Source organism: Sebastes fasciatus, chromosome 3, assembly GCF_043250625.1.
Source record: "Sebastes fasciatus isolate fSebFas1 chromosome 3, fSebFas1.pri, whole genome shotgun sequence".
Lineage (NCBI taxonomy): Eukaryota > Metazoa > Chordata > Actinopteri > Perciformes > Sebastidae > Sebastes > Sebastes fasciatus.
The window spans coordinates 32,635,311-32,663,214 of NC_133797.1; the positions used below are offsets into that span (position 1 = coordinate 32,635,311).

At 44.5% G+C, this 27,904-nt stretch overlaps 1 protein-coding gene across 35 annotated transcripts in view; it reads right to left on the reverse strand.

Annotated features, from left to right (window-relative positions):
• Positions 1 to 27,904, reverse strand: part of nfixa (nuclear factor I/Xa) — a 162,977-nt gene that overhangs the window by 18,175 nt on the left and 116,898 nt on the right. For 14 of the 35 annotated variants that reach the window (XM_074630383.1, XM_074630393.1, XM_074630385.1 and 11 more), the window contains 6 exons: positions 6,724 to 6,786; positions 6,304 to 6,378; positions 5,505 to 5,628; positions 4,947 to 4,982; positions 4,477 to 4,604; positions 3,704 to 3,778 (listed from right to left, as the gene is read on the reverse strand). In XM_074630383.1, coding sequence (XP_074486484.1) covers positions 3,704 to 3,778; positions 4,477 to 4,604; positions 4,947 to 4,982; positions 5,505 to 5,628; positions 6,304 to 6,378; positions 6,724 to 6,786 — 501 coding nt within the window. Of the gene's footprint in view, positions 1 to 3,703; positions 3,779 to 4,434; positions 4,605 to 4,946; positions 4,983 to 5,504; positions 5,629 to 6,303; positions 6,379 to 6,723; positions 6,787 to 27,904 lie in introns of all 35 variants that reach the window. The other 21 variants (XM_074630397.1, XM_074630384.1, XM_074630405.1 and 18 more) reach the window with 3 other exon arrangements.

The window sequence follows — 27,904 nt, forward strand, 5'->3', positions numbered from 1 at the left end:
CTGTTTCTCTCTCTCTGTCAGGTGCCAGCTCCAGGCTTTCTCTGTGTACGAGCATGGCCGCCGTACAGCCACAGTCAGCTAGTTGTGGTCTGGCTTCAGTGAAGCTCACAGGCTGGCTGCACGAGAAGAAGGCTTCATTCAGAAATAGCACACACTGTACAGTATGGACACGGCAGCTGCTGAGTGCGAAAGACAAGCAGACGGACAGAGAGAGGAGACAGAGGGAGGGAGGGAGAGAGAGAGAGAGAGAACGAGAGAGGCGAGAAAAACGTGGGAGACATGAAAATATGCGAGGGAGCAAGGGAGCGAGAGAGCAAAGCAGAACCTGTGAAAAATGCAGCAGCGTCTTGTTTTTCAATGCGTTGCTCTGACGACATGTATGAAATTGGAATGTCATAAGATGTTAAATATGGTTATTATCTCTCGCTCGCACACACTCGCTCACACACTCGACGTCTGAACACACTCGGGAAAGCACAAGCACGTGTCCAATCACAAACAACAAAAGACCCTTACAACACGGCTACATTTAACTGATGAAATGAAGTTTTCCTCTAATCTTCCTAACAAGTGAGTGTTCTCTTTGGAAACTTTTTTTTTAGACTGTTGTTTTTGTAGTCTATTTCTGTGGCCCCTCCGCATCAAACAAGGCATTAAATATGATTCCTCCTCAGTTCTCCAGCTGGAGACGTGTGAAAGTCTATGGGAGTGTGGGGGCGTGTAAAACCTTCCCTCCCTGTGTGAAAGAGTTAAGTCTCAAGCAGGTGGGAGTGAATATGTGTGAACCATTTATGTCTTTAGCAGACATATATTTCTCTTTTTTTTTTTCTCCCCTCCCCACTGTAGCGGGAGTCTGGGGGCGTATTGTACTGTCAGACAGATTCCAAGCATGAAGACAACCCCGATCCCACTTCTGACACCAACAGTTAGCAGTGATTGCTATGACACTGTCACAGTGGTGGGAGCAAACTGGAAATAAGAGCAGAGACTTAAACAAGGAAAGGCACTGGAGGGGAGAGAGAGCTGGGAAAGATTTGGAAGAAACCAGAACCGTATAGATTAAAAGAAGTCATGGTTTCAGAGAGGTAGTTATGTGCTTTTATTTTGGAAGTATAAAATGAATCTGAAGTGTAGAAATCAGAGCCAGGAAACACAGAGAAGATCAGATGAAGATTGACATCTGTATCCATCACCGAGAGAATGTGAAAGACGGTGTGTTTGGTGCTTCAGAGACTGAGCGATGGTCTGATCTGGTTTGTGTGTGTGTGTGTGTGTGTTTGTGCCACAACTGCACTGTTTCCTCTCCTGGCAAGCCTTAGTATTTCACTGGCAACCAATCAAGCACTCCCATGATGACCCTTCTGTCTCTTTGCACTAACAGGCCTGCCACCAGATGCGCCTCTGAAGCACACATAGACGCAGACACACACACACACACACACACACACACACACACACACACACACACAGTTGGAAAAGACAGGAGATAGTGGTTTAAACAAGTGAAGGAAAGGCAGGGAGTTCTCCTCTCCCCGGTGATTTAAACCACATTATGTACGTTCAGCTGTATCCCTCCACGGGCCTGTAACATTTACCTCAAAGCATCAAGAAAGGCCCCCACCACCACGAGTCTCTGGTGTCTCAGGAACATTTCACAATCATTTGGAACTAATATGAAATCCTGGTTGTTTCGTTTGCCTCCGCTAACCTCCCCCACCTCTCTTCCAGCCCCTGTGGAGCAGATGTCTCCAGCATCCTCACGGATCCCAAGGCTACACACACACGGAAACACCATCTGGGACCGCGCTTCAGCTGTGAGTGCGTGTGTGTCTGTGTGGGCTGTGTGATGTGTGTGTGTGCACAAATCTATCATGTGTATTTCTGGATGTAACCGTGTGATTTATATGTATGAGTGCATCTTCATACGTCGGTGTGTGTGTGTGTTGCTGGATGTGTGTTGGTTATGGAGGGAGTCGGCGGAGTGGGGGGCGGGGGGTAGATGGTGCTGTGGACAGACGGCGAGGCACACCTGTGTGTGTGTTTTGTTTTTTTAAGAAGCCCCTTGGTTTGTTTGTGTGTGTGTGTGTGTTTGTGCTTGCTTGTTTACATACCCCCCACCTGGACAGGAATTCCCAGATGAGCTTTGCCTGTGGCAGGTGGGATCCTTTGGAAAATCGGATACACACCGTACCAAAAATCACACACTCTCTACTCGCTCCATACCTCCATCTCTCCTTTCTGCCTTGGCCTCACTTGAGTGTCGACCCTGTTTTGCGCTAGCTACTGTTAAAAAACTATTTCCCAAACCCACACAAAATTAAAAAAAACCAAAAAAAACCGGCTGATAATTACAAAAGCTTTTTGGCTTCCTAATTTTTCACTTGGATTTTGTAAATTAATTGGGTAAAGGGTCCAGATCTGCACGCTATTCCACACCTCTATTTGCCAAACTCATTAGGAGGTGTACACGGCTGTGTGTGGTGCACTTTGGAGAGTTAAGGGGTTGGTACACATTCGCATAGAGGACGAGAGAGAGAGAGAGTGAGAGACAGGAAAAAGATGGGAGGTGAGGCTCTGGTGCGCTAAGGCGTGCGGCAGCCTCTCTGTTGTGGCTCTGATGAGCAGCCTCTTAATTACATTTACAGCTAAGTGGAGCGGGAGCAGGAGAGCAGCCGCTGAGGCTCGAGTGAGAGTAGACTGGGGCAAAACCTAACCAGGGCTTTTGGCTCCTCTAAGCTCACATCCTGATAACCCTTCTCTCTCAGTAGCTATCACCATTTGAGTACACCAAAGTCTTCCTCTCTCCTCCCTTCCCTCTCTCACCTCCCACTTCTCTCTCCGCTGACATGTTTTCTCCCTCCCCAGAGTCCCTCCTGCTGTACACGTTTTCAATTAGACAGAAGGGAGACAGGGATGGAGGGTTGAAGGGAGAGCTCGGGAGCAGGAGGAAGGCTTTTACACCTCTGATCCACAGACGGTTAAGCGTCTTAATGAGGGATTGGAAGCAAGGGAGGGATGGAACGACAGAGGGATGGAGGCAAGGCAGGCACCTGAACACCTGCAGGGGTGGGGAGCATGATAAGCATGTGCTTCAATGTGTGAACGTCTGCATGTGAGGGGGGCGGCAGTAAGTGTGCAAGTCACCGTGTGTGTGTGTGTATGTACAGTATACGCATGTGTATGTGTGGGGGTCTGTAGGTATGTGAGTGAGTCACTGTGCATGTGAGGCAGAATGGGCACAGCATGTGAATAAATGCCTGCTGGTGTTGTCAGTGTTAGCCTGGTGACATCTGTCAATTAAAGTGCCGCTGGGAGGACTGACGCGACTTCACAGAGATAACCCAGGGATCTTAGGTGAGCTAAGTGTAGCCTCATGTTTCACACAGAAAGTGAAGCCTGAACGGGACAATCCTGGACGAACGTCACAGGAAATGTAATGTGAACAAATGAAATTTTGATCAGCAGCAATGAAATCAATCTGATAGCAACTAAACATTCCTGAAATTGTGACACAAATATACTGTAGTCCCTTTTTTGGGTCCACAGACATCATACAACTCACATATAAACACACACACACAGCATATATTATATAGATATATACCGTATATATACACACACATACATAGAGGAATGACTGAGCTACATAAAGGCTGATAAATAGCAGATATTATCAAGTGAGTGTAATCAATGTTGTTCTAACCATGGTAAGGAAACTGCACGCCATCGTTTTCATGTTTTATCTTCCTCTCCTGCACACTCGCCAAATGGTGCTGCACTGAAAGTGGAGAAGGGGTATTGTTAACAATGAGATAGAGGAAGAAAGAGACAGAGAGAGAGAGAGAGAGAGAGAGAATGAGGGAAAGAGAGAGTTAAGAGTGAGCATTTGTGTATGATGGAGGCAGTGAATTACTGATAATTAACACAACATCAGGTAAACTGTATGTGGGATTATGGCTTTAAGGTGAGGATGAGTACATGTGAAGCCTTGAGATTTGGGAAGTGAATAGGAGAGGTTTTTTTTCTTGGAGTTACTGGGTTGTTGGGGGGGATGAGGTAGGATTACTGAGGTGGTAGAATAAAGAGGGTAATAATTTCCAAAGCTGAATCACAGAGGTAATGGTTACCGCTTGTTACAATGGAAACACCGACATACAGAAAAGCCGTAATACAGGCTGCTGTACAGTAAGCTGGCGTTCCATTCTTGGTATTTAGGAGCTGTAGTCTTAAGTGTTGCTGTTTCTCTAAGGTGTAGGATAGTCAGACTGAGGTGGAGGGCCTAAAGGGAGGTGGTTGGTGGGTGAGTGGGAGGTGATGGAGGTAGGGAGTGTGGAGAAGAGACAGAGTCAGATGGAGGCATCAGTTTGGATTTTGGTGGTGGTGGTGGTGGTGTGGGAGTCAGGCAGGAGTGTGAAAAAGTTTTGCGATGCTTACTCAGTGGATGACAGGTGTGGCGTGGAATAGGGTGGTGGGTACCTGCATCCATGTCGTTCGGCCACGCACTGGACTGGGAGGAGCTGGCAGCAGGCGAGCGTCCAGGGTAGAAAACATCATCTGTGGGGCTCTCCAGCTCACTGTCGTCTAACGACTTCCTCTTGGTGGAGCTGAGGCCATGGGGAGGATGTTTGGAGGGGGAGAAAGGAGGCATGAGTTTTTTGAAATATGTAATGGCAGGGAATATATGGATCAAACTGATAACTTCATTATATAAACAAGCACTTTAAAGAGCTAAATCTTAGTGGAAACAATATTACTATCGCAAAGTCTTGGAGCAGAACAGACAGAGCACAAGAAATGTCAAAACTATGAATGAAAAAGGAGGAAACAAAAAGAAAAGTTAAGAAACAGAGACAGCCACATAGGAAGACTCTCTCCCTCTTTGTGTGTGTGTGTGTGTTTTTGTGTGTTTCTCATTAGTTTGTGACTTTGTGGATGTTTATAACTACCTCCGTGGAAGGTTTGCGTACAACTCCACCTCAGACCTAAAGTGACAGCAGATGACAGAGGTAAGAAAGAGAGAAAGAGACAAGTTAGGAAAGACACAAATGAGGAAATAGCAGAAAAAGCCATCACACATTCATAAAGAAAAGAGCAGCTAGCGAGGGAGACACACACACACGTATATGAAAAGGTTCAGGACAGATTCCAAGACTGGGAATGCACTCTAGTACTAAATGCCATTTATAGAAAAAGAAACCTCAATGAAATGGGGTACTTTACTTGCCAGTAAAGTCATCCTTGCGATACAAAGCGATATACCGTTGGCAGATATTACTGTGATTTCACACTTCCCTCCAGTCTGCCCTTGGCTTCACAGCGAATCACATACCAAGGTAGCGCTGCTACTGCCACATGGTGGCTTCACCCACAAGAGGCTCTACTAATGGCGGACAGCTGGACTTATAATAGTGTAATGGTCACTGGTGTTTCCTGCGCAACATACATCTCCTAACGCCCGTACACTACTGTTGTGTCTGTGCGGAATCATAGTCGGGGCTGTGTACCTGGTGGAAGGAGGGGAGGTGAGGGAGCGTCGCCCCAGAGCCACCGGGTTGATGTTGTAGTAGCTGGGACTGCTGTCCAGGTCAGCCAGTGAGAAGTTGGGACCTGACGCCGTGGCTACAGGTGCTGACAGGGAGGAAGATAAAAGAAAGAGGGGCAAGGAGAAAGGAAATTATGCAAGAATGAGTTAAAATTATATGTATATTTCAGATAAAAATAATCCTCCATAGAGTTACATTGTGTCTCAGTAGTACATACACTTTAAAAGGCGTACACGGGATTGTACTGGATTCCTTCAGTATAACAATGTTATCAAAATGGTGCCAATTTGTTGCATTTTTCAATCCCAATCAGGAAACTAAGTTGCTTTAATACACCAATCATACTGTGGATATTAGGGCTGTGTATTGGTAAGAATCTGGTGATACAATACGTATCATGATATAAAGGTAACAATTCAATATATTGCGATGTATTGCGATTTCAAATCTAATTTTAGGAAAACTGTCATAGTATAAAATCTGAGTAAAAAAGTCAATATGTGAAATGGCTACTACGGAGACTAACATCACACATGAATACAACTGGGCTCATTGGATTCACTAGAATCTCAGTGTGCAGACATATTAAAATACATTATTTTAAAATAGGTGAAAATAACACATTTGTACTGCATGCAAAAATACAGTATCCCAAAACATAATACTGCAATACTCATGTGTATCGATATTTTCTTACACCCCTAGTGGATATTGTAATGATTTTGCTGCGGCCTCTCTCTGCAGCGTCTTTACTACTTACTCTGTGACACTCTGACCAGCTCTGCCACATTCCACACCCCTGAGGTGACGAAGCAGTCCTGGAAACTCAGGTGCCCTGTACCGGAAAAAACGACGTGATCAGTAACTTACATACAGACACAAAAGCTTTAGAGCAAAACAACACTATATCAGATATTCATTGAATTATGTTTCAAACAAAGCAAGAAAAAAAAGAAAAATTGGAAGAAACCCTGGAAATCACATCCCTTTGAGAGGGCGACCATCTGCAACTATGTTTGTGGATCAACATCTGTGCGAGTGTGTTTGCTAATTGGATCCATAATTGGAATATGTTAAGACTGATAAGCGTGATGGAATCAATTCTAGTATGCTGATTTGACAGTGTTTGGACATGGATCTGTGTGTGTGTGTGTGTGTGTGTGTGTGTGTGTGTACTTACCATTGGGCGGTGGTTTGATGTCTGTGTCCCCCTGTTGGCTGGAGCTGTCTGATTGTCCGGATTCTGCACAGAAACGGGGACAACAGGGACGTTAGAGTAGAGAAAAAGACAAATGGTTTGGATCTGGTTTGTGTGCTAAAAAAAACCCCGAATGAAAAACATACTGGTAAGTGTACGATGTCTCTGTGAATCATAGCTCTGCATCCATGCTGCCAAGACTGTGATATTTGAGGTGTGAGAGGGAATAAGAGGGACTTGCAGTATGTGCTGGGGTATGGTATACATCTTGCGAGTGTGTGTGTGTGAATTCACGCATTTTTGTGTGACAGTCTTGTATCTATAAATGTTCTCTCCCGTCTCCCTCTGTCCCTCCTGACTTAAGGTGCAATGATTTACAGTGTGCTGCTATGCCATTTAGTATCTAACCACGCAATCATATCCCTCGCCCTAATCCTATTTAATACCTTCTTGCTGGTAGGGATTTAGTCTGCGTAAACAGAGCACCTTGCACATACACACACACACATACATGAACGCACACCCACACAACCCTCTCCTCTCTCAAGCTGTTTCTTTAATTTTTTTGTGTCATACTTTAATACATGTTGTAATCCTTTGCATGGACACACACACATAAATACATAAACACGCAGACCCCCGTGTAAAAGGCTTGACCATGCCAGTCTGGCTGTTAAAAGTTGAGGCAAAACTCTTCCTCGTGGGATCGAATGACAGCCGAGCAACACAAAACACATGCACACATGCACACACGCACACACACACACACGCGCATCTACGTAAACACACACCTGTTATGACTGGTCCACGAAAGCACTCGCATGTGCAGACACAAACATGCCAAGTCTTGGCAACAACAAAGGGCCACAATTAGACCTGGAGGAAGGAGCTGCACGCTGAAATAGGAGGGGTGCAAGATGAGGTTTCGTAACACGAGGACTGAGGAAAAGTTGGCCTACGGACGCTGCACTCTTGTCCAGACTGTAAAAAGGAGATGTCACACATGTGTATGCGTTTATGTTTTTTAATATATAACACAGGCCGGGTGGCTGTTTCCTCTATCTGTGTGACCACGTGGTGAAAGAGGACTGAGCGTGGCGTGGGGGGGGGCCGAATGCTCATTGCCCGTCCATTCAGGCCTAGCTAGGCTGCAGCTACCTAGCAAGCTCGCTAAAGGAGGTGTTTATCTGCAGGCTGTAGGTGATAACAGAGCACACAGACTCCTGCCAGCAGCACTTGCCTTGCAGCCACACTAAGCCACAGATTACTGAGCAGAAACAATAACAGACCTGTCTCGCTGCCTACGAAGCACTGCTTATCCACAGAGAGAGGGGCGAGACAGACGAGAGCGAGAATGAAAGAAAAGAAAAGAGCACAGAAATGAAAGAGAGCTTCTTTTTCCCCCTCTCTTCTCATGCAGAATCTCTCGCTCGTCTCCGTCTCTCACTGGCTGGGTGTAATCCTGGCAGCCATCTTAGAGCTTGGCAGCCATCTTAGCATTGGCGGTAGCGCCGCATTCCAGCTAACTGACGGCACTCACTCCAAACATACGAGGCTGCGGCCCCGACGCGCACGCACCCAGACACTTTGAGACACACTCATACGTGGACAAACATTGAGGTACACACTCAGAGTAAACATATATGATGGCCAATGAAAGCTGTTGAAAAAAACAACCTGACTTCAATGGACCTTTTGCCGTCGTGTAGTATTTCACCACGGGGCTCCACAATATTGTAAACACTCTATTTCTCACACCATACATGCTCCGGGTAGATACACAGCCATCTTACAGTACATACAGTATGCTGGGTAGATATCTGATAGTCTAATGCGGGAGTTGCAGAGGGACGCTTTTCCTGCCACAAGGCTTCAAGGGACGTATAGACGGAAGTTCGAGTTCAAAAGTCTCCAAAGTGACTATTACGTTTCTATTACTCTACTTTCAAATCTACATTTACTATGTTTCAAGACTTTCTTAACGTTCTGCACTTATGAAATGTGGATTGTGTTCATCTGATCGCATCTGTCGGCTGACAAAACCATTACCAAGGACATCGAACTTCATCATTTTTGAAACAAACAACTTAAGTGTGGCACTTGATGCTCAGTTATGTTTATTTTGAACGTGAAGAAGGTTGCAAATTGAAGCCTTAGGATGCAGTCACACCAAATCCGTGTGCGTTTGGGCTGCGGTGGCCGCAGGGGGTGCCGAAAAACACCCCACAGTGGCCAGAGGCGGAAAAGTAGAAACAGAACTTTTGGAGAAACGCAACCCGACGTCACGCTGCAGTGGCCAATCACGTAACCGGCGATCCTGAGCTGTACAGCCCAGCCATGAGGGGACAAAAGACATTCATCGTCGCAGTTAAGAGGCCATTACAGTGACTCTACTACACTGCCACACAACCTTGCAGTGAATCACCACAATGCCTGATCTGGTGTGAATGCAGCCTTAATCAGACCTGAGTCTGATCCTGGGACCTGCTAAATGTTACAAACTTCTGCAATATAAACAATATGAAGCCAGAATTTTGTAAACTAAGGCCGGAGATATAGTTGCTTTTTAACCAGGTGTTCATGTCGTGTAAATTTCTGAGGACAGCCAACACTCCAAACGGACATTGGATATGCGAGGCGCCGTCACGCGAACGCATACTTAAAAGCAAGTATATCTCCGGCCTAAAAGAACAAGTTCAGACCTTCTTACAATAACAGATTGACACCATGGAGAACCGTGTAATCGACACCATGGAACTGCTATATTACTGCTATCTGTATTTGGAGACTTTTCTTTCAAAATACAATAACATCTTATACTTTGGCGTCATATACTGTATATCTTACTAAGTAACAGAGAGCAACTGTTCTTCAATGTGAACATATCACATTTAGGAAAAACCCTGCGCTTGGAAATCCTGCCCTTACTGTTTCTTAAATGGCGTATTGTTGGCCTGTCATGACCCCAACGTGTTGTGCTAGTGCAGAGGTGTGAAAAGACCCAGGAGTGAAAACTGAGGCTCATGGTAGATAAGAGACTGTCAGGCGGACATGTGCAGTAGCAGTGACACTGATAGCTGTCCTCAACATCACCCCGAGGCCTCGACCGGTCAGACCACATCAGCTCTCAAGAGTACGTGAGACAGAAGGATACATGTTTGCACAACTCCTATTTTCTCTTTTAAAAGTCTTCTTTAGAGAATTTGATAATATGTCCTGTGCTGTCTACAGAGAGAGAGAGAGAAGTTATTCAACTCTTGAAAAGCCTCCTCCAGACTGTACAATAAGATGACCTAGCTAGATAATGGAGCTTTCAACAGTTCTGGCTCTAGTTTTCTGAGCTTAGGCTCCTTCGCCAACTAACCCTGTCCTTACAACGCAGCACCACATCATTCATTGGAAATCAGTGCCACCATTGAGTCCAACAGTGCATCATATAGCTGGAGCTAGAGAAGTGAGGAGGACATGGGGAGAGGGAGGTAAGACAGAGGAGGTCTGGTTGCTGGTTATCACCGCTCTGCCAGCTGCAGCCTACAACAGCAGCCTCAACCCCCTCTGCCCTCCCCCTCCCCAGCCTCCTAACCACACATCCAGCCCCTTATCTTCCCACCGCAGCCCCCCAAAGCCCTCCCTTCAGCAACCCCAATCATAGTCCTGCAGTCCCCCCCCGGATGCCCCTCCACCTCCACCGCCAGCAACCCCTTCTCTAACCTCAAACCTTTCAGTGTACCCTGCAGCCCCGATCACCAGTGAATTAATACACTACACAGATAAAAACAGTGTTCACAGTTTGACCTGATGATGTTCACATACAAGCACATGTAGGGCCGTGCTTTCAATAACCAACTATAGTTGACAAGTTAAACTAAATAATCCCTGTAACCATCACATATAAGCCTTTTCTCTCCAAAAGCTTTTGTACTTGGGGCCTAATTTGGTGCGTATGTCATCTACACCTGTTTCAACTGGTTTTACACAAAGCCTCACTTGACACTGGATTGGCAAGACTGACTGTACATAGTTCAGTATATGAGTCAATCTTGATGTATCACTTGGGGCAATGGGGTGATGAGCAGAAACCGGGCTTTCCCCTCCAACTTGGTTAAAAATATTATTCAAGTCAGATTTTAAGATTTAAACACAATTCATTCACTAACAATTTTGCTTCGTGCTGAATTTCTCACTTGTACTCACTTGATTTCACCACTGTGAAAATAGCGTGAAACATTTGCAAGTGAGGGAGAGAATTCAGAAGTTAAATGTAAGTAAAAGTAATGCAGGGTACACACTACACGGGAATCAAGACAATTTTTGGGCCTGATCCCCTCTTCCCGACAATGATCAGCAAAGCCCTGGTTTTTTGATGGTTCTAAACGCGTTAACGCAAACTTGTTTTAAAGCCACTAATTTCTTTAACACACTAACACAATCAACCTTCCGGAGGTTGTAGCGGGCTCGGTTTTAAAGCTAGAGTGAAGATACTGGTATCATATGAAACTATAAAACCCAAGGAATCCATTGGTACCATGTATTGTGTGTACCATGTCATACTAGCTCATTGCAAAGGAGCTTAAATAATGCTCCAAGCTTGCGCTAAATTTTGGCGATGAAAAACTGTCATGGCCATTTTCAAAGGGGCCCCTTGACCTGAATATGGGTTCTATGGGTACCCACGAGTCTCCTATTTACAGACATGTCCACTTTATGATAATCACATGCAGTTTGGGGCAAGTCATAGTCAAGTCAGCACACTGACAGCTGTTGTTGCCTGGTGAGCTTGAGTTTGCAATGTTATGATTTGAGCATATTTTTTATGCTGAATGCAGTACCTGTGAGGGTTTCTGGACAATATTTGTCATTGTTTTGGGTCGTTAATTGATTTCCAATAATAAATATATACATACATTTGCAGAAAGCAAGCACATTTGCCAACTCCAATGTTGATAAAAGTGTGAAATACTTGACAAATCTCGCTTTAAGGTACATTTTGAGCAGATAATTAATTTGTGATTAATTGTGATTAATCATGGACAATCATGCCACTAATCGTGATTAAATATTTTAATGATTTACAGCCCTATTCTAAAGATTATCTTGTGTTTTTTACATCCCCGATCTGCACAGAAATCCATCCTGGATGCACCGATTTCAAATCACAAATATTAAACATGTTCAATATTTATGATATCTTGTTGTGAGGAGGGAACCTTGCGGACAGTCGAGGACGCAAAATTGAAAAAATGTTGCTCTCCACACACTATAGGAACAAAACTGTTAAATCTATCATTTCATGTTAGACGTTATATGTTGGGTCTCTCAAATTGTCAACATCTGTTAAGATTTGAAAAATCTTTTAGTGTGGGTCAGCCGTAAGACGCACATTTTCAACACATGATCTGTAAAAAAAATAATCTGAAAAGTCATGCTTCTGCACAACTAAATCTTGTTCTGTATTGTAGAGCCAAAGTAAATGAGTGGCTGGTGATGAGAGGAAGATCCAGTTACAGAGAGATGAATAGATTGGGATAGTTTTGGTAGGAGTTGGCAGAGCAGACCTGTGCTGATATTGGACATGTAGCAAGAAATATGACTAAATGTTTGCTAACACATTAGCCCTTTAGCACATGGTAAGCTGATACGTCGAGGCTTGCTGTGGGGAGTTTGTGTTGGACTCTAACTGTAGTGGTTCTTTGTGGCTGCAGCTTCATGACGGCTGCTGTCATTGGTTGCTGATTACAGAATTTCCCCGCGGGCTCCGGGTCAAATCTCACGACCCTCACCCCAATCAACATAACCCCAGTCACCATGGCCTTGACATACAGTGCTGTACCCCCCGCTGTGGTCGCTCTCTCTCCCTCTCACGACCTCTTACCATCCCTCTGACATCCGGCACATATTCTGTGGCTTTCCTCTGCATCAATTCAATCTGTACCGCATTCTGCTCATCATCATTTTTTATCTCGTGTGACAATCTCATCCGGTCTTCGATAAGCACCTCCATCCCAACACAACTAATCATTCATTCTCTTCACTACTCTACTCTTTCCCCCCGCGGTTAGCTGCTGCACTGTTGATCTCCAGGCTCGGAAAACAAACAAACTGATCTGTTAACCTGTCGATCAAACTACGCATCCCACCAAGCAAGCAACCCACCATCCATCCATGCACTAGTTGTGGATTAGGTTTTGGCTCAGTGACCTGTTAGACTGTTCTGTTGACCGACTGGTGATAGGGGTCACACAGAGTTACCAGTCTGTCACTCCTCGTGGCGAGCAGAAAGCCAGCAGAGCAGAGTACAGCAAAGCAGTGAACTAATGCTCAGATGAAAAAAAAAGCCCAGATTAAAACACATTCAAACATGCCCTAAAAGCACCGCACGCCCTACAGTAACAGACTAAACTGCACAAATTACATTCCTCCAAGTGTGGAAATGTACAAGCTGAATGATGATTACAAACATGGGATAAAACCAAAGTAAAAAGTCAAGGTCAGAAATGAAAAGTGGGCTCCGCGGTGGCACACCAATGTCTGACAGATGCATAAACAGTGCTGGTCATTTGTGAGTGTGTGCAGTACAAGCATGCACACTGCTAACATCAACATACAAACCCAACAAGTGAACGGATGTAGCCCCATCAAACCAGCGTGTGTCCATATGTGCGTGCAACGTATGTGTGAAACTACAGGATGTGTGCACAGACTGTTGGTTCGCAGAGATTTCCCTCCTTGTTGGAACAAATGTCAACTCGACTCTCCCCCTCTCCTCTCGTCTCTTCTCCTCCCCAAAACACAGGATAACGCGGTACAGCCTCCCAATTGGGTTTCGCTTAAGAGGTTTATCGGTATGTTGCTAAACATTCTGACCTTTTTTTAATCCTTAATGCGCTTAAAATGTTCCAAACCCTCCTAATCCCCCCGGCTATCCCACACAGATGTTCACTCAGCTCTTTTATTGGACGTTATTTTATTATTTATTTTTTCCTTTTTTATTTATATATATATATATATATATATATATATATATATATATCTTCCGTTTTATTCTTTAATTATTTAAGTCTGTGTCATATGAGGGTATATTTCTGTTTCAGTGTTAAGGACTCTTTATCATTGCTACTGTGTGTGTGTGTGTAGTAATGCCTTTGTCCTAAATCAGATCCCCATGTGGTGAATGTGACCTTTTCATATGTTTAATCTGTTGGAAGCAACAACTTATAAGTTACTTAAAAGTGAAACTTGAAATCTTAAAGAGTCATAATAAAAATATCAGTGGAAGCTGAAAAAATTCCATAGTGAAATTAGGGTATTACGTGTGTATAGAAAACACTGTTTGCATAGCATATAAACTATGTACAAATCTGTGTATGCACAAACGTTTGTATGTACGTATGGATGTACAAATGAATGTATGTATGTATGCGCGTGTGTCTGTGTGTATTTGTATTTGTGTCCCTGTATCGCTGTGCCAGGCAGGCTGTGTGGCGAGGTGGCAGAGTTAGGGCTCTGTATGTATGTGTGTGTGTGTGTTTGTGTGTGTGTGTGTGTGTGGAGCAGGTGTGCCTGGCCGCCCTGCGCAGCTTGCTGCCCATCTGTGCTCCCGTCTGTGTGCCGCCTGCGCCCACGCTCTGCCAACAGCACCACACCACGGCAAGAAGACCCAGGAGAGAGGGATGCTGAGAGACGAGGGGAGGGATGGAAAGAAAGCGAGAGATGGAGGGGAAGGAGGAGGAGGAGGAGAGGGGAAGGAGCGAGGGAGGAGCAGAGAGAGGAGGGAGACGGGGATTACAAGGCTGGGAGCGTGGAGGATATAGGAAAGGGAGTCAAAAGAGAGTGGGAGAGGGAGAAGGAGGGGGTTATGGGTCGAGATGGTATGCATGAACTCGGGTGATAGTGAGTGGGTGGGGTGCTGAGTGGATTTTTTTTTTGGGGGGGGGGGTATGTGGCTGGCTAGATGCCCATACATACCCCCCTCCCCACCCCCTCTTTCTTTATCCCGTTCACTCCTTCCCGTTGTTCCTCCCTCTCTCCATTCATCCTCTTATCCTCACCCCACCATCACCTCTTGGCTCCATCAGTGCAGATTACTGTGGACCTGTGTGACACAGCTTCACAGTACTCTGTAATAATGCTTCTCCATCACTGGGTTGGGACCCAACAGTGGGTTTTATAGTGGGCCTCCTAAAAAACGGGGTCCCTAACTGTTTCTCCAGACATGTTTTATCCAAAGATATTGGCTTTGTAAAGTCACCAGGGTATTCCCAAGCTGCTACAATATAAGCCAGGCTAATTATTAGGTTGCAGGCCCAGAGGTAGAATCCCCAAAACGGGGTAGATTATATTAAATTAGCCTACCCAATGGCCTATAAAAATCAATTTTGGGGAATTCCAAGAGTGAGAGCATGAAAACCCGAGGTATACCAATTACTGATTTTAAGTCCTTCATTACAGCATGTGGTAAAATTGCAAATAAATGCAATTTAAATTTTGTCAAATGGGTTTAAAGTAAACGGATATATTCTGCATATCAAGGGTGAACTCATTCACTTGTGGCATTTAAAGAAAGCCAAATGCTTACTCAGAGGAGTGTAAAATGACTTCCCATGAGAGTTATGAACTTAAGTACAGGATGTGTGAATCTACTGTTATGTGTGTGTGTATGAATCAGGCCTGGTTTCACAAGTCTGTGCAAAACTCTCGTTGATTTGTCACTGGGTTCTGTCTGTCCCAATGACATCAACATTGATAAAGGTTAAATAGTCAACTCCCATCATTAGATCGATCTTATTGTTTTTCTCTAACAAGGTGCTCCCAACGCCAGTTTATTAAGGCTCAACATATCTTCATTCATGTTGCCCTCCTCTAACATTTTTACAGCATTGAGCTGAAAATGAGTCATGAACTTACTATCCACACACGTGCCATGGCTTGTTTCCTTAAATCAGAGCATGTGAAACAATGCGTTGAGTTAACATTACCCATATTTAGGAGCATGTCAAGTTTGTTTTAGGTGACGCATATTGAAAGAAAAATAAATGCAGATGAAGCGGCGTAGAATAAAATAGCATCAGAAGGTTTATTTTCGTCCTGACGGAGGGGAAAGTTTGACGAATAACTATGTTACTGCCAGCAGTCACAAGACATCAGAGTAATGTGATGAATATTGATGCTGCAAAAATCTGCCAAATTATAAAACTGACAGAGGTTTGACTCTGTAACCGCTTGTGTCATGATAAAAAAAAAAAAATCTGGGTTTTAGTCAAGTTTGGGCTCATTAAATGCCGCAGTGGTGAAGAGTTCAGTTAGAACCAATGTTAGTTTGAACCGGATCAGACCTGATTAAAACTCTTGGCTGAATCAGCTACATGTATTTTATTATCCACTTACATATAAATTTGAAACAGGAATTTTTTATTATAGAGCCGAGAATTATGGTAAGCCTGCATTTATGCAAAGATTTTGTGACTAAACTTGAAACCATACATCTGGAACATAATGTGTCATCTATGTGGCAGTCAGTCAATTTACGCATAAAGGTTGTGAGTGTAAGAAGAAGCTCGAGCGTATCCAAAGACGGAGTGTAAAATAAAAGCAAAGCTGGAATTCATTCAGACGCCCCGTGCAAAACAAAAACATATATGTTGTAATTTCCTTTAGGTAGCTAAAAACACTTAGTGGGGCAATAGTAGCGTTTGTGAGACAGGCAACCCTGTTCGCATGCCATTTGGTTACTGTGATCATTGCTATGCAATGCGATAACAGAGGCCTCCAACACAACTCCAATTCATAATTAATATGGATAGTCGAGTGTAAATGGGATTCTGTGCTTTGGAGTCATGCTGACAAGACTTGCTTTTGGACAGCCGCTCAAAGTCCTGAAGGACCGCTAGGGCTCAAGGAGCAAAAATCCTACTTAAACAGACACAAGACGACACACAACCTCACACACACACACACACACTTATACAAATGTACTCCTCCAGCTGACACGTGTCAGGGAGAGAAAGCGCACAAGGCTCCGATATGAAGTGTCTGACTTAGCTGATTAAATTTGAATATATAAATCTCTTTAACGCGTGCTTAAAAAGCAACATTTACACGTAATGACGTGAATGCATTAAAAAGAACATGTTAGGGAAACGTGCACCTACGCTGAATTAAAGTGTTCAGCACGTGTGTGTGTGTGTGTGTGTGTGAATTTGTGTTTACTGTATATGAGCATTTTGCATTCATGTACGTCTAAGCTGCTTCATTAGCAGAGGCTCAAGTGCACTGCATGTGTGTGTGTGTGTGTGTGAAGCTTGGGGCCCCCAGCACGGTTCACGACCCAGCCTAACAGAGTGTGAACGTCCCCCCGCTGAGCTGATACTGATATAACTGTCCTGTAAGTGGTGTTGACACCAGCATTATTACCCTGTCAACCTCCATCTCTACTCAGCTTAAAGGCGTCAACCGGCGTGGGGGCCCGAGCGCGTTGAGGACCAGTGTCTCTGCATAGCTCCGCTCCAGCCCAAATAAATACAGCTGCACAAAGGCCGGAAAGGGAAGGAGAAGGGGAAAGAGGAAGAAGGGGAGGGGGGGGCCACACTTACTCTCGCCTACTACCTACGCGGCTCTCACAAGATACAAACATCACAGAGACACACACGTATTGAATGGGAGGCTGCAGTAGGAGGTGATCACCACCAGGTGGCATTTTCCTGGCACATAGAGAGCATGGTGAAATGCAAATAAAGCAACAAGGCCTTGGGCCAGGCTTCTCAGCTAGCTCAGACTTCACTCTCTAGACTGTAGAGAGAAGCAGGCCAGAAACGGAGAGAAAGGGAGACAAAGAGATGAAAAGAGGAGAGAGAGATGTGATGTGAATAAAATCAAAGTGAAATATGGAGCCGTGAATATTATTGAGATGTGAGTAGGAGCTTATCCCTGCTGCATTTTGCCCTTAGATAGCGAGATCCAACACATGTGCGTGCACACTATCGTGTTCAAATAAAGTGTTTCAAATCAAAATGCCTTGCACTTTCCAACATGCAGGAGCTGAGTGCCGTCAGACAAAAGAGGCAGCTAGAGAGGGGGCAAACCTACCAGAAAGTGCAGAGACAGAAAAAGACATGTGAGCCGGGGGAATGTTGATTTGCAAAGAGCACGGTCAGAAAATGAAAACAAAATACATAGCACTGTGACAGTATGCATATTTGCGGCAGAAGAGAACAGCAATGAAAGAATGAGAAAAACTTTGCAGGGAGCAAAGAAATGACAAGGGAGACTGGGTATAAGGGTCAGTGGAGTTGAGTACAGCTTTGCAAAAATAAAAGCTGGACATGTCGCAGAGGAAAGTACAGTGCAGAGCTGAATATAGAGCTGGGGAGCGAGGGAAGGCCTGTGTTGAGACTTGGATTTCTCCTCCCTCGGTCCCTCTTCCTGCTGGCCCAGATACACACTGTGGGTCTTTGTGCTGAGGCTGTTACACACACTTCCTGTCTGGCCAGCAGAGGAGTGCTTTAAGGTAAGCCTCTCCCATGTTCTAGCGCGGGAACTGTCCTTTCTATCTATTCCTGTATCATACTTCACATTTCTCTCTATCTGTGTTTATCTATCTGGTTACAACACATCATTCATTAAAATGTTTGATGACATGCTTTCTGCCCACGTCCTTCCCAATTCAACTTATCCTCATACAACCAACGGATCGTGTGATATCTTACGGAAGGTTATTCCTCATTTTTCATGCGTTTTCTTACGAATGTCCAGCAACACGTTACGCATGTGTAAATTTCCGCTCCAGTTTTTTCAAAATAAACTTCCATCTTCACAGGAAACAGCTCGGTTAGGTTTAGGCAACAAAACGACTTGGTTAGGTTTAGGAAAAGATCGTGGTTTGGGTTTAAATAACTCCGGAAGTTGCGTGATTTAAGTACGGAAGTTACGTTACAAAGAAATCAACGTTGACTTCTGGTTTCACAAGAAGTACGAACACCGGTCTCCTGTGCGAAAGCCTGGTGTTTTTTTGACCCACCCATCCGACCCGCTCTCCTCCCTATGCAGCGTTTGTCGCTCTTTCTACTTCCTGATTCACAATTACGTGGATTGCATATGAATTGATTTCGTGGGACATATACGAATTATAGTGCATTACTTTTCGTAAAGGAGAACATCCTGCCCTATTCAACATTATTAGTTTTGAGTGTTATTTTTCTACAAGCCTCTTAAACTGGTTCTCTTTTATCTCCCCGAGCTCTTTGCATTTCTTTACAAGACACATAAAAGAAAGTGAATTACACTAATAGAAGGCTGGTGCACTTGCACAGCCAAGGACACGTCGATAAGAGTGAGAAAACATCCTCAACACAGACACACATGCACACACACGCACACACCCACAAAGTGATACTGAGCAAGGTTGCCAACTCCTCCAAAAGCACCACTGAGATAACAGTGATAACAAACATTGTTCCCGCAGCCAAGTCTTTTTCTCCCGAGGAACACTTCAATGAAAATTCAGAGCAAATGTGCCACTTTATGAACATAACAATACGTCAATAAGTCAGCTGGGTGAATGTGCTGCGCTGGAAAGCAAGAGACCCAATTACAGAGGATCTCTTAAGTTCTTTGCTCATGAGAAATGCAGTGATGAAAGTAAAGCGAGAATCCATCCGTTTGAATGCATTTGAAATTAATGATTGTTCTGTTGGGAATGCATAAAAGTCATAATCTAAATGAATCTCTACTGGAAAAAAAACTTTTTAATATAATAAGAACGGAGTTATACGTTTAAAAAAAAAAACTGCGACAGTGTAATTTCAATAAAGCATAAATAGTGACACACGCTGTTATATACAGTAGGTGTTGGACACAGTTGCTCCCTCCTGGGTTGTACACATATAGTGCAGCACTCAGTGGGATGGACACCGACACAATATGTGTCGCACCGGGAAGTATACGAAACAATCCAAGTGACTCAATTCTGTCAATCTGTGCCAAGAGGACAGAGGGAGGGTGGGAGGCAGAAAGTAAGAGGGCTGTGGGAGGTGGGTGGGGGGGGGGGAATCAAAAGAAAAGGAAGAGCAGGGATGCTAGCAGGAGAGGAGGAAAGGAGCTGCTGGCAAGTAGAGGAGTAGAGTGAAAACAGTGACAGATATAAAGGCTGTGAATATTATATTGAATATATACATGGAGGAAAACTCCAGGAGAGCAAACATGATCAAAGAGGTCACGCTGTCACGTTGACAACACACACACACACACACACACACACCCAGAGACGAGCGGAAGGACATGGAGCTAGTGCTGCCAAGCGGTGGTCACCTTTGACCCTTTGGCACTGTAGCTGGAGATGATGCCAGCCAGACAGCTCAACGCAGGAAGTAGAGCAAACAGTGCGTTTGAATGTGTGTGTGTTTGTGTGTACACAGGGGTGTGGACACACGCTGGCCAATCACAGCCGCGAAGTCAGATCGTATGAGCCAATGAAAGCAAAGTTTGACAAGGTTGACAAGGGTTGATGTTCGCTCATTTTGTGCCATGTCAATATGTGTTAGCGGTTGTGCGCATTCGTACCAGTGTGTTGGTGTGTACGCCCGAGTGTTGCTACGCAGACTGAGGATTAAAGACCGTGTAGGAAGAATGTGGGAGGGCGGCGGAAGAGAGGAAGCAAGGGAGAGGAGAGGAGAGGAGTTGGCAGGGAAATGGCAGAGGAGACAGTGAACTTGTGCCCTCGAGTGCCAGGTCTCAGGAGCTGAACTGCCATCTTATCAAGTCTGGCTCATGGTGCACACACTTCAACCACACAAACACACGATGTATGTACAGTAAGAGATGAAAGAGTGCTCAAAAAGACGCCGCTTGGTAACGTTCACTTTCACAAGCGCACACACACACTCTTGAGGCCCTCTTTGTCCATTGTACGGCCTGGTGAGGGCAGATGGAGGGGCAAAGGGTGAGGTCATGTGAGGGAGCTGGAGCCAGGCGCGACGGCCAGCCTGAGGTCAACCCAGTAGTAGTCTGCATCACCAACGGGTGACCCTGTGAGGATGTGCTTGTGTGCTCTGTGGATGTGATCTTTAATGCAGCTGAGGGTCACAACACAAGCACAGATAAAACGTTGTGAATGTTATGTGTGCTTGGATGTAGAGAAAATGGGCTGTGGTGCCCATGAATGAAAAGCTGGCTTCTCAACAAAACATTCAACCAGGAAGATCCTCCTAACTGTATCACCCAAACACAGGTGAGCCCATAAATACTAGAGATGTTCCGATACCATTTTTTCCTCCCTGATACCGATTCCGATACCTGAGCTTATCTACAGAGTACCGATCCAATACCAGCTTGATAAAAAATGTATATAGTTATTATTGTTATTATTATTATTATCAGAATTTAACAGCTTTACTACTGACCATGTATGGATGTAATATGATTATGCTCAGGTTAAACCCTGTAAAACATGATCAAATACATACAGAGAATGAAACTTGGAATGAAAAAATTAAGAGAATGAAAATTTTCCACTGTGAAATGTTGCCAAATGGCTGATATTTTCCTCGCTCTGACTACCGTTACCATTACTCTCTCCACTAGCACCACACTGTTGTTGTTTGCTATCGTCACGTGACAAACTACCTTGAATCAGTTCTTCTTCGCTGCTCTAAAACAGCAATTGCCAGTGGCAGCTGTGATACAGCTTTGGAGCAGCAAAGAAGAATTGATTTCCGGTTAAATAAGTAGATTTTTTTCTGGGTTTATAAATGGGATCGGTGCATAGACTGGCGTATTCGCCGATACCCTATGCCAAATTTTGGGCAGTATCAGATGCATTTCTGTTATCGGAACAAATAAATACCATTAAGAAACGGGGTAAAACCATAAAACATCTACAGACAAAATCACTCAAAGGAATGTGTGTGTGAAATGAATATTAATCTTGATCTTAAAACCGCTTACCCGCACATGTATGAACATGTTCAACATGCATCTAATGTACAAACATCACACTCACACACACATACCGACACATGCTGAGTTAGCATTAGAGTAAAAGAGGGGATTACTGCTTGAGGAGGGCACAGATGGCCAAAAAAGTCTAAACATACAGAAGAAAAAGTCACGCTACAGTACAGGAAAGAGTCAAAAACAATGCACAGACAATGTCAACAAGCTAATCCACCAAATGGTGATGGCGGTAACCCTCACAGCTAGGATCGCTCCGAACAGCTTGGAGTCCGGACAAAAAAAAGTGATGGCACGAACACAGACAAGTAGATAAACCCATCAGGATGTAGATGTACAGTAAAGCAAACCACCATCTGCCTGGTGGTATAGGCGCTCACTGGGGAGCCGCAATCGCTGCCACATAGGGTCAAAGCATGTGTGTGTGAGTCAGAAAGAGAGAGAGTGATTTAGTGATTCAGAGAAATACCTGAGGGGTGTGTTTATGATCAGTGAATGTATACGTACACACACAAATCTTCTCATAACCTTTTGCCATCTTCACACCATGTCCCCAGAAAAGAGCACTCAGTCTGGGCAGAGGACCTGCAGGCGACTTCCAGGCTTCTGCCAGACAACAGAGGCCTACAGTCTTTTTAGTTAGTTTGGATCACAGACAAAGCATGTGTGTACCAACAGAGCACAAGTCACTAACACACTACACACTGAACATTTGTGTGTCCTCATTTGGTCTGCCCTATTTATTTATTTCTCCCCCTTCCTTTTTCAGTTGTTGTAACGTCACCTGAGTCCAGATAGGCGTTCATGTATTGATTGATCTTGCTGTGTCGCATGTGTACGAGTGTTTATATAAGGATCACGTCCCCCCACCACCTCGCAGCGCTTAGCCCGTAAGCCCATCCCGCTTAACGTCTCCTCACTAATTCTAATTCTAAATCTAAATCTAATTCACCTCCTTACCACAATCACCCCACACATCATCCCTGTACTCCACCCCAGCTAAGCTACACACAACAATATCTGATTGGCCACATGGCAACTGGACCATGGTATTTGACCGTGCTGTATAGTTAATCCATATTAATAGTGATTATGACCCCTAATCAATTAAATTCAGGGTAACATCCAAAGCCTGCCAAAACATACAGGTAGAGCCTTCCCACAAACACACCTGATACTCACTTTGGATTCTAACATACATAAACATTAATACCACTGTTTATTATTCTCTTCACCAAATGAGCAGAATTCATTAAACAGACATGTCATCCACACTGTATAGAGCTATAAAATGGTAATGCGTGTGTGTGTGTGCTGGGCTAGAGGTTGTGTGTGAGCAGACCTGATCCCCTGTAATCTAACCAGTGATGTAATGCCTGGTGCAGCCACCATAATATGTTACATAACCTTATAACGGGCTTACGTACCCCGGGGTTCACAGGGTTCATTCGGAGTATGAATGGCTGTTTTGTCAGGACCAGATGTGATCAAATGATCAAGATATTAAATAATAATAAGCCCCTCAAATCAACAAGGCATCAGTAATTACGCTGCTGAATCCACTGAAGAATTCCCACTTTGCACTTTTGAACATTTTGATTATGTAAAACAAAAAAATCAAGTACCTGCTATTGGCTCAGAGTATTTTCAAAAAGTGTCAAGAGTCATCATGCAGCTCTTCTCTGAGGAGGACCTGTTTTAAAAAGCGAGCTTTACCGAGGTCGAGTAGATGCACTCACACAAATGCCTACATTCAGCCCCCCGAAAAAAGGCTATAGTCAAATCAGTATTAACATACCCACTCACAGCATACCTCCTCGGCCCCCAACTGTTCTGAGCTCAGAGGGAAAAGCTTTTGATTTGGTTGTGACTGGCAGCTCATGTAAACACTGCATCAGCTAGTGAGCGATAGTGGAGACCGGGAGAGAGTTGAACGCCTGCCAAAAGCTGCAAAGCCAAGTTTGGCCATATAGTTGTATGTGTGTGTGTGTGTGTGTGTGTGTGTGTGTGAGAGAGAGTGTGCATTTGTGGTGAAAAGAGGGGTTGTATGTGCAGGCATGAGTGTGTACATACAGTATGTGAGCACATGTGTGTCTGTGTTTAACCCATTTACGTAACAGACGGGGTCCCTGGGTTCAAGCGAATTTAAAGACTGAGCAAGCAAGCAAGAAAGGCAGAGAGAGAAAAAAAGGGAGAGGAAGGAGCTATACGAGGAGGGCGAAAGAGGGGGGGCAGGCTCGCAAGTTCTGCCAAAATAAAAAAAAAAAAAAAAAAGCAGGGATGAGGTGGGTCGAGAATTGTAAGGAAAGACAGCGAGAAGGCAGGAAGGAAAATGTAGGAGTATAGACTTCAGGGTGGATAAAGGAGAGAAGAAAAAGGAAAGTAAGACAGAGAGAGAAAGAAAACCCCCATTTTTCCACCCTTGTTTCCAAGCACATGGTCTTTTGCTCAAAAGTGGAGGCACAAAGCGACAGGCACCTGACAAAGGGGATTTTGATGGAGGAAGTTAGACGGAGCAGAGGCTGAGCAGCCTTTCGAGGCCAGACGCCCGGGCCGCTTGGACGACACTCTGCAAAGTGATTAGGACACTAAGATGTTGCCCTTGACAGGGAGGAGGGGAGAGAGTCAGACAGAGAAGAGAGTGTGAGAAAGGGTTAGGAGAATGAGAGACAAGAAAGAAAAGACCGGGAACCAGGGACGGAAAAGGCAGAGAAGAGACAAAAAGCATGAAAGTGAGAGAGCGAGAGAGGGAGAAACAAGATAGAGAAAGGGTGGAAGAGAGAGAGAAAAAGAGAGAAGCATGAAGGCTTGTTTCTGGTGGGACTCCAAGAGCCAGCATCTGTTTGGCTGGGGCTCAGAAAAGTCTAGTGTTTCACCCTGCAGCGCCCGGGGGAATGCTATTCCAGGCTGCATGGGCTTCTATGAAAAACAGCTTTATGTGGAAAAGGGGAGATGGAGGGAACCGCGGAAAGAGAGGCAACAAGGGAAGGAAGGACAGCAGGAGTGAGAGGAAGGACGGAGGGAGAAGGAAAGAGAGGAAAGTGGGGGAGAGAAGAAAGGAGTGACTTACAGGCGGGAGTGATGAAATTATGAAGAGTGGAGTCTGAGCAAGAGGAAGAGGATGAATGACAAAGTGCAGCGACCCTTATGAGGTATTTAGAAAAAAGTTGAAAGGACAGAAACAAAGCAAATGAGGACCATGCTGTCGCCTGTCAACTTCACCTGTTCACAATACTTTTTCTTCAAAACCACAAAAAAATACACTCAAACTCACAGAGGATTTTTGTCCCTCCTCGGCATCTGGGCTAGGCCAGCTGTGTTGTGGCTCTCAGCCCCGGGCCTCCTCACCTGTCAGTCAGACGGCTGAAACCCCCCCAGGGGACAACAAACAGCTGGCAGACAGGTGCCGCTGCTGTCCACCTCCCAAACCAGCACCTGTGTGTGTGTCTGTCTCTGTGTGTGTTTACGCGTGGATGCATACTTATACATTGATAACTGGGTATACCTTCATCTCTCAGAGGGAATGTCTACAGTATGGACAGGCACAGAAAAACACATCATAGCCCGTCTAAGGAGAGACATATAGGCAGTCAATCAGTATCTGGTTGCAAAAAGCCACTCTACTGCTCAACAGCAAAGCAAGATATGATGTATGATGTTGGTACAGTGTGTGTGTGTGTGTGTGTTGAGGAGAAGGAGGAGATGGGGAGGAAAGGGGGGGGTGTGGTATTAAAGCGGGGCTCTGGGCTTAATCAAAAGCAGAGGCACTTTCCCCTGGAAAAACAATGAGGGAAAGCAAAGTTTACATGAGCTAACTGACAGAGAGAGGGAGGGAGGAGAGGAAGGAGAGATGGATGGATGGAGTGAGGGAAGTTGGAAGGGAAGAAAATAAACATACAGGGGAGTTAGAGCATGGAGATAGATGGAGGGAACGAGGGAGAGAGAGAGAGAGAGAGAGAGAGAGAGAGAGATTGGTGCTTCAATGTGACAGAATAAAATCATGAAAATGTGTTTTTCATTTCGTCTCTAACCCTATCTCACTCCTTCCTGTCCTTTTTTTCCCCTCCTCCCCTGCCTCCATATATATTTCTTTGATTTTGTGATATGGTTCATGTAGGTTTATTTCCATTGAATAGTGGAAGGACTCCTCTCTCTCTCCCTCTTTGCCGCTCTCTGTCTAACTCCCTCTAGATCCCACTGGAACACATAAGCCTGTACTATCCCTGTACTATCAGCTTTGGGGGGGATTTCAGTCATTTTAAGGCATTTCACTTGTCCGGCCTGGATTGATGTTGAGCAAAGCGGCTCCAAAAACCACCAAACCCGCACATAAAGCTGTTGAGGGTTGGCTGAGGACAGAGCAGACCGAGAGATAGACTGACAGAAGAGACAGGCAGACAGACAGAGAGATGGTTGTGGGGAGGTGTGAGATGACCACAGGCCTTGAAAATCTTGTGACTGAAATTAATGTGGAAACCAGATTGATGCCAGCATTTCTTTCTGGTTGAAGTGTGACGGTTTTGCTGTGAGCAGGGTGGGCTGTTATAAAACTTTTACCAGCAGTTAATTTGGGAAATAATACTTAATCACATTCTTTATCCACCAATTAAGATGAGGATTACAATAAACTTACTGAAAGTGCTCTGTAATAAATTACACCTTGATGTGCCTTTCTCTATTTTGCCTTTTTCTCAGGTGCAAAAGTAAAAAAAAAATGCTGACTACTGTTTTTTAGATGTGGTTTTTCTGTTTTATTTGTGTTTTTTAGAGAACTGTTTTGGTGCAACCAAGGAGAAACTCACACGAAAGTTAGGATACTAGGGCTGGGACGATTCATCTATCTCCCGATACGATACTATCACGATACTTGGGTGCCGCTTCGATGTATTACAATTTGATATTACGATTTATTGCAATTTTTTAAAAACTTTTTTAACAATAGACCATGGGAAAAGTTGAATCATACAGTTATAGGGATGTTTACTTTGGAAAATATTTTGAATACAGTTGTAGCGTCGGCTGATTTGACCACGAAGATGCGAGTGACGGCTGGCTTGACCGCACGTTACCGCAATACGATAACGTTTCCTGTCCATGACAGAGTTAGCATGCAGCTTTAGCCGTGATGTCTAGCTCTGCTTTTCTTGGCAATGTGTGAAACCCAAAGTGTTTCCATACTTTACTGTATGTGTAGTGTTTACCACGTCGGATTTAAAATGTGGGATTGCAGGTCATATCCACGTGGACCCTCTGCCGTTTTATTCTTTATCACTTTGGCTCGCTGCGGCCGGCTGCGGTTTGTTTTGGTTGACGGATACGGAACGGATATGGCGCCATGTTACTCAGACTACAACAATAAAAACGTCAACTACTTTCTACCTCTGCATAGACTTAAATGAAGCAAATACTTTGATTCTGGCATTAAAAAAATAGATTTAAAAAAATCGTAAAAAACTAAAATTGCGATACATAGCGGAATTGTTATTTTAAAGGATACGACTGCTGTTATTCTATATTTTTCTAACTGTCAACAAATCCAATGAAATAACAAAACCAGGCATGTGATTCTCCGTCTGTAACTAACTTTCAACTCCCTTACCCAGACTGTGGCACTCAGTCCAAAACCAATTTGTTCCTACTGAAGATGCAGCTCAAAATGTCACAAAGCACTCAATCACCACGCTGCTCCACTCATTAATCACCATTACAAGACAGTGGTTGTACTGGACAGCTCTCAGGTGTGTTAAACGCTCCCTCCCCTTGTACACACTCCCCCAGGGCATTGCCTTAAATTAATAACACATTATCAATCAACCTGCCTGGTTGAACAGGAGTTGAGTTAAAGAATACAGACAGAGCATTCTGCATCACCTCAAAGGCTGGGACGCTTCATGCTATCTCTAACAAACACATCATTACTCTTCTCCATTCAGCTCTTTCTGTTTTTGAAGTGTCTCCCTCAGGCGAGGCTTTCTCTAGAAAGCTGTAAATATCCCAGCTAAGTGACTGGTTTGAGCTTACATGTGCATTAGCGTTATCTGTGGTTGTGCAGCTCTCCTGGCGATTTATAACCGAGGACCTTCACAGTGAGTAAAGAGGAGACGATCGCAGACGACGATAAAGAAAAGATTTCACAAGAGCCCACAGCTGGAGGTTAGAGACCTAACAAACAGTATTTCACATTTTCTGTACATCTCATTCATCCGTCACGACCAAGACG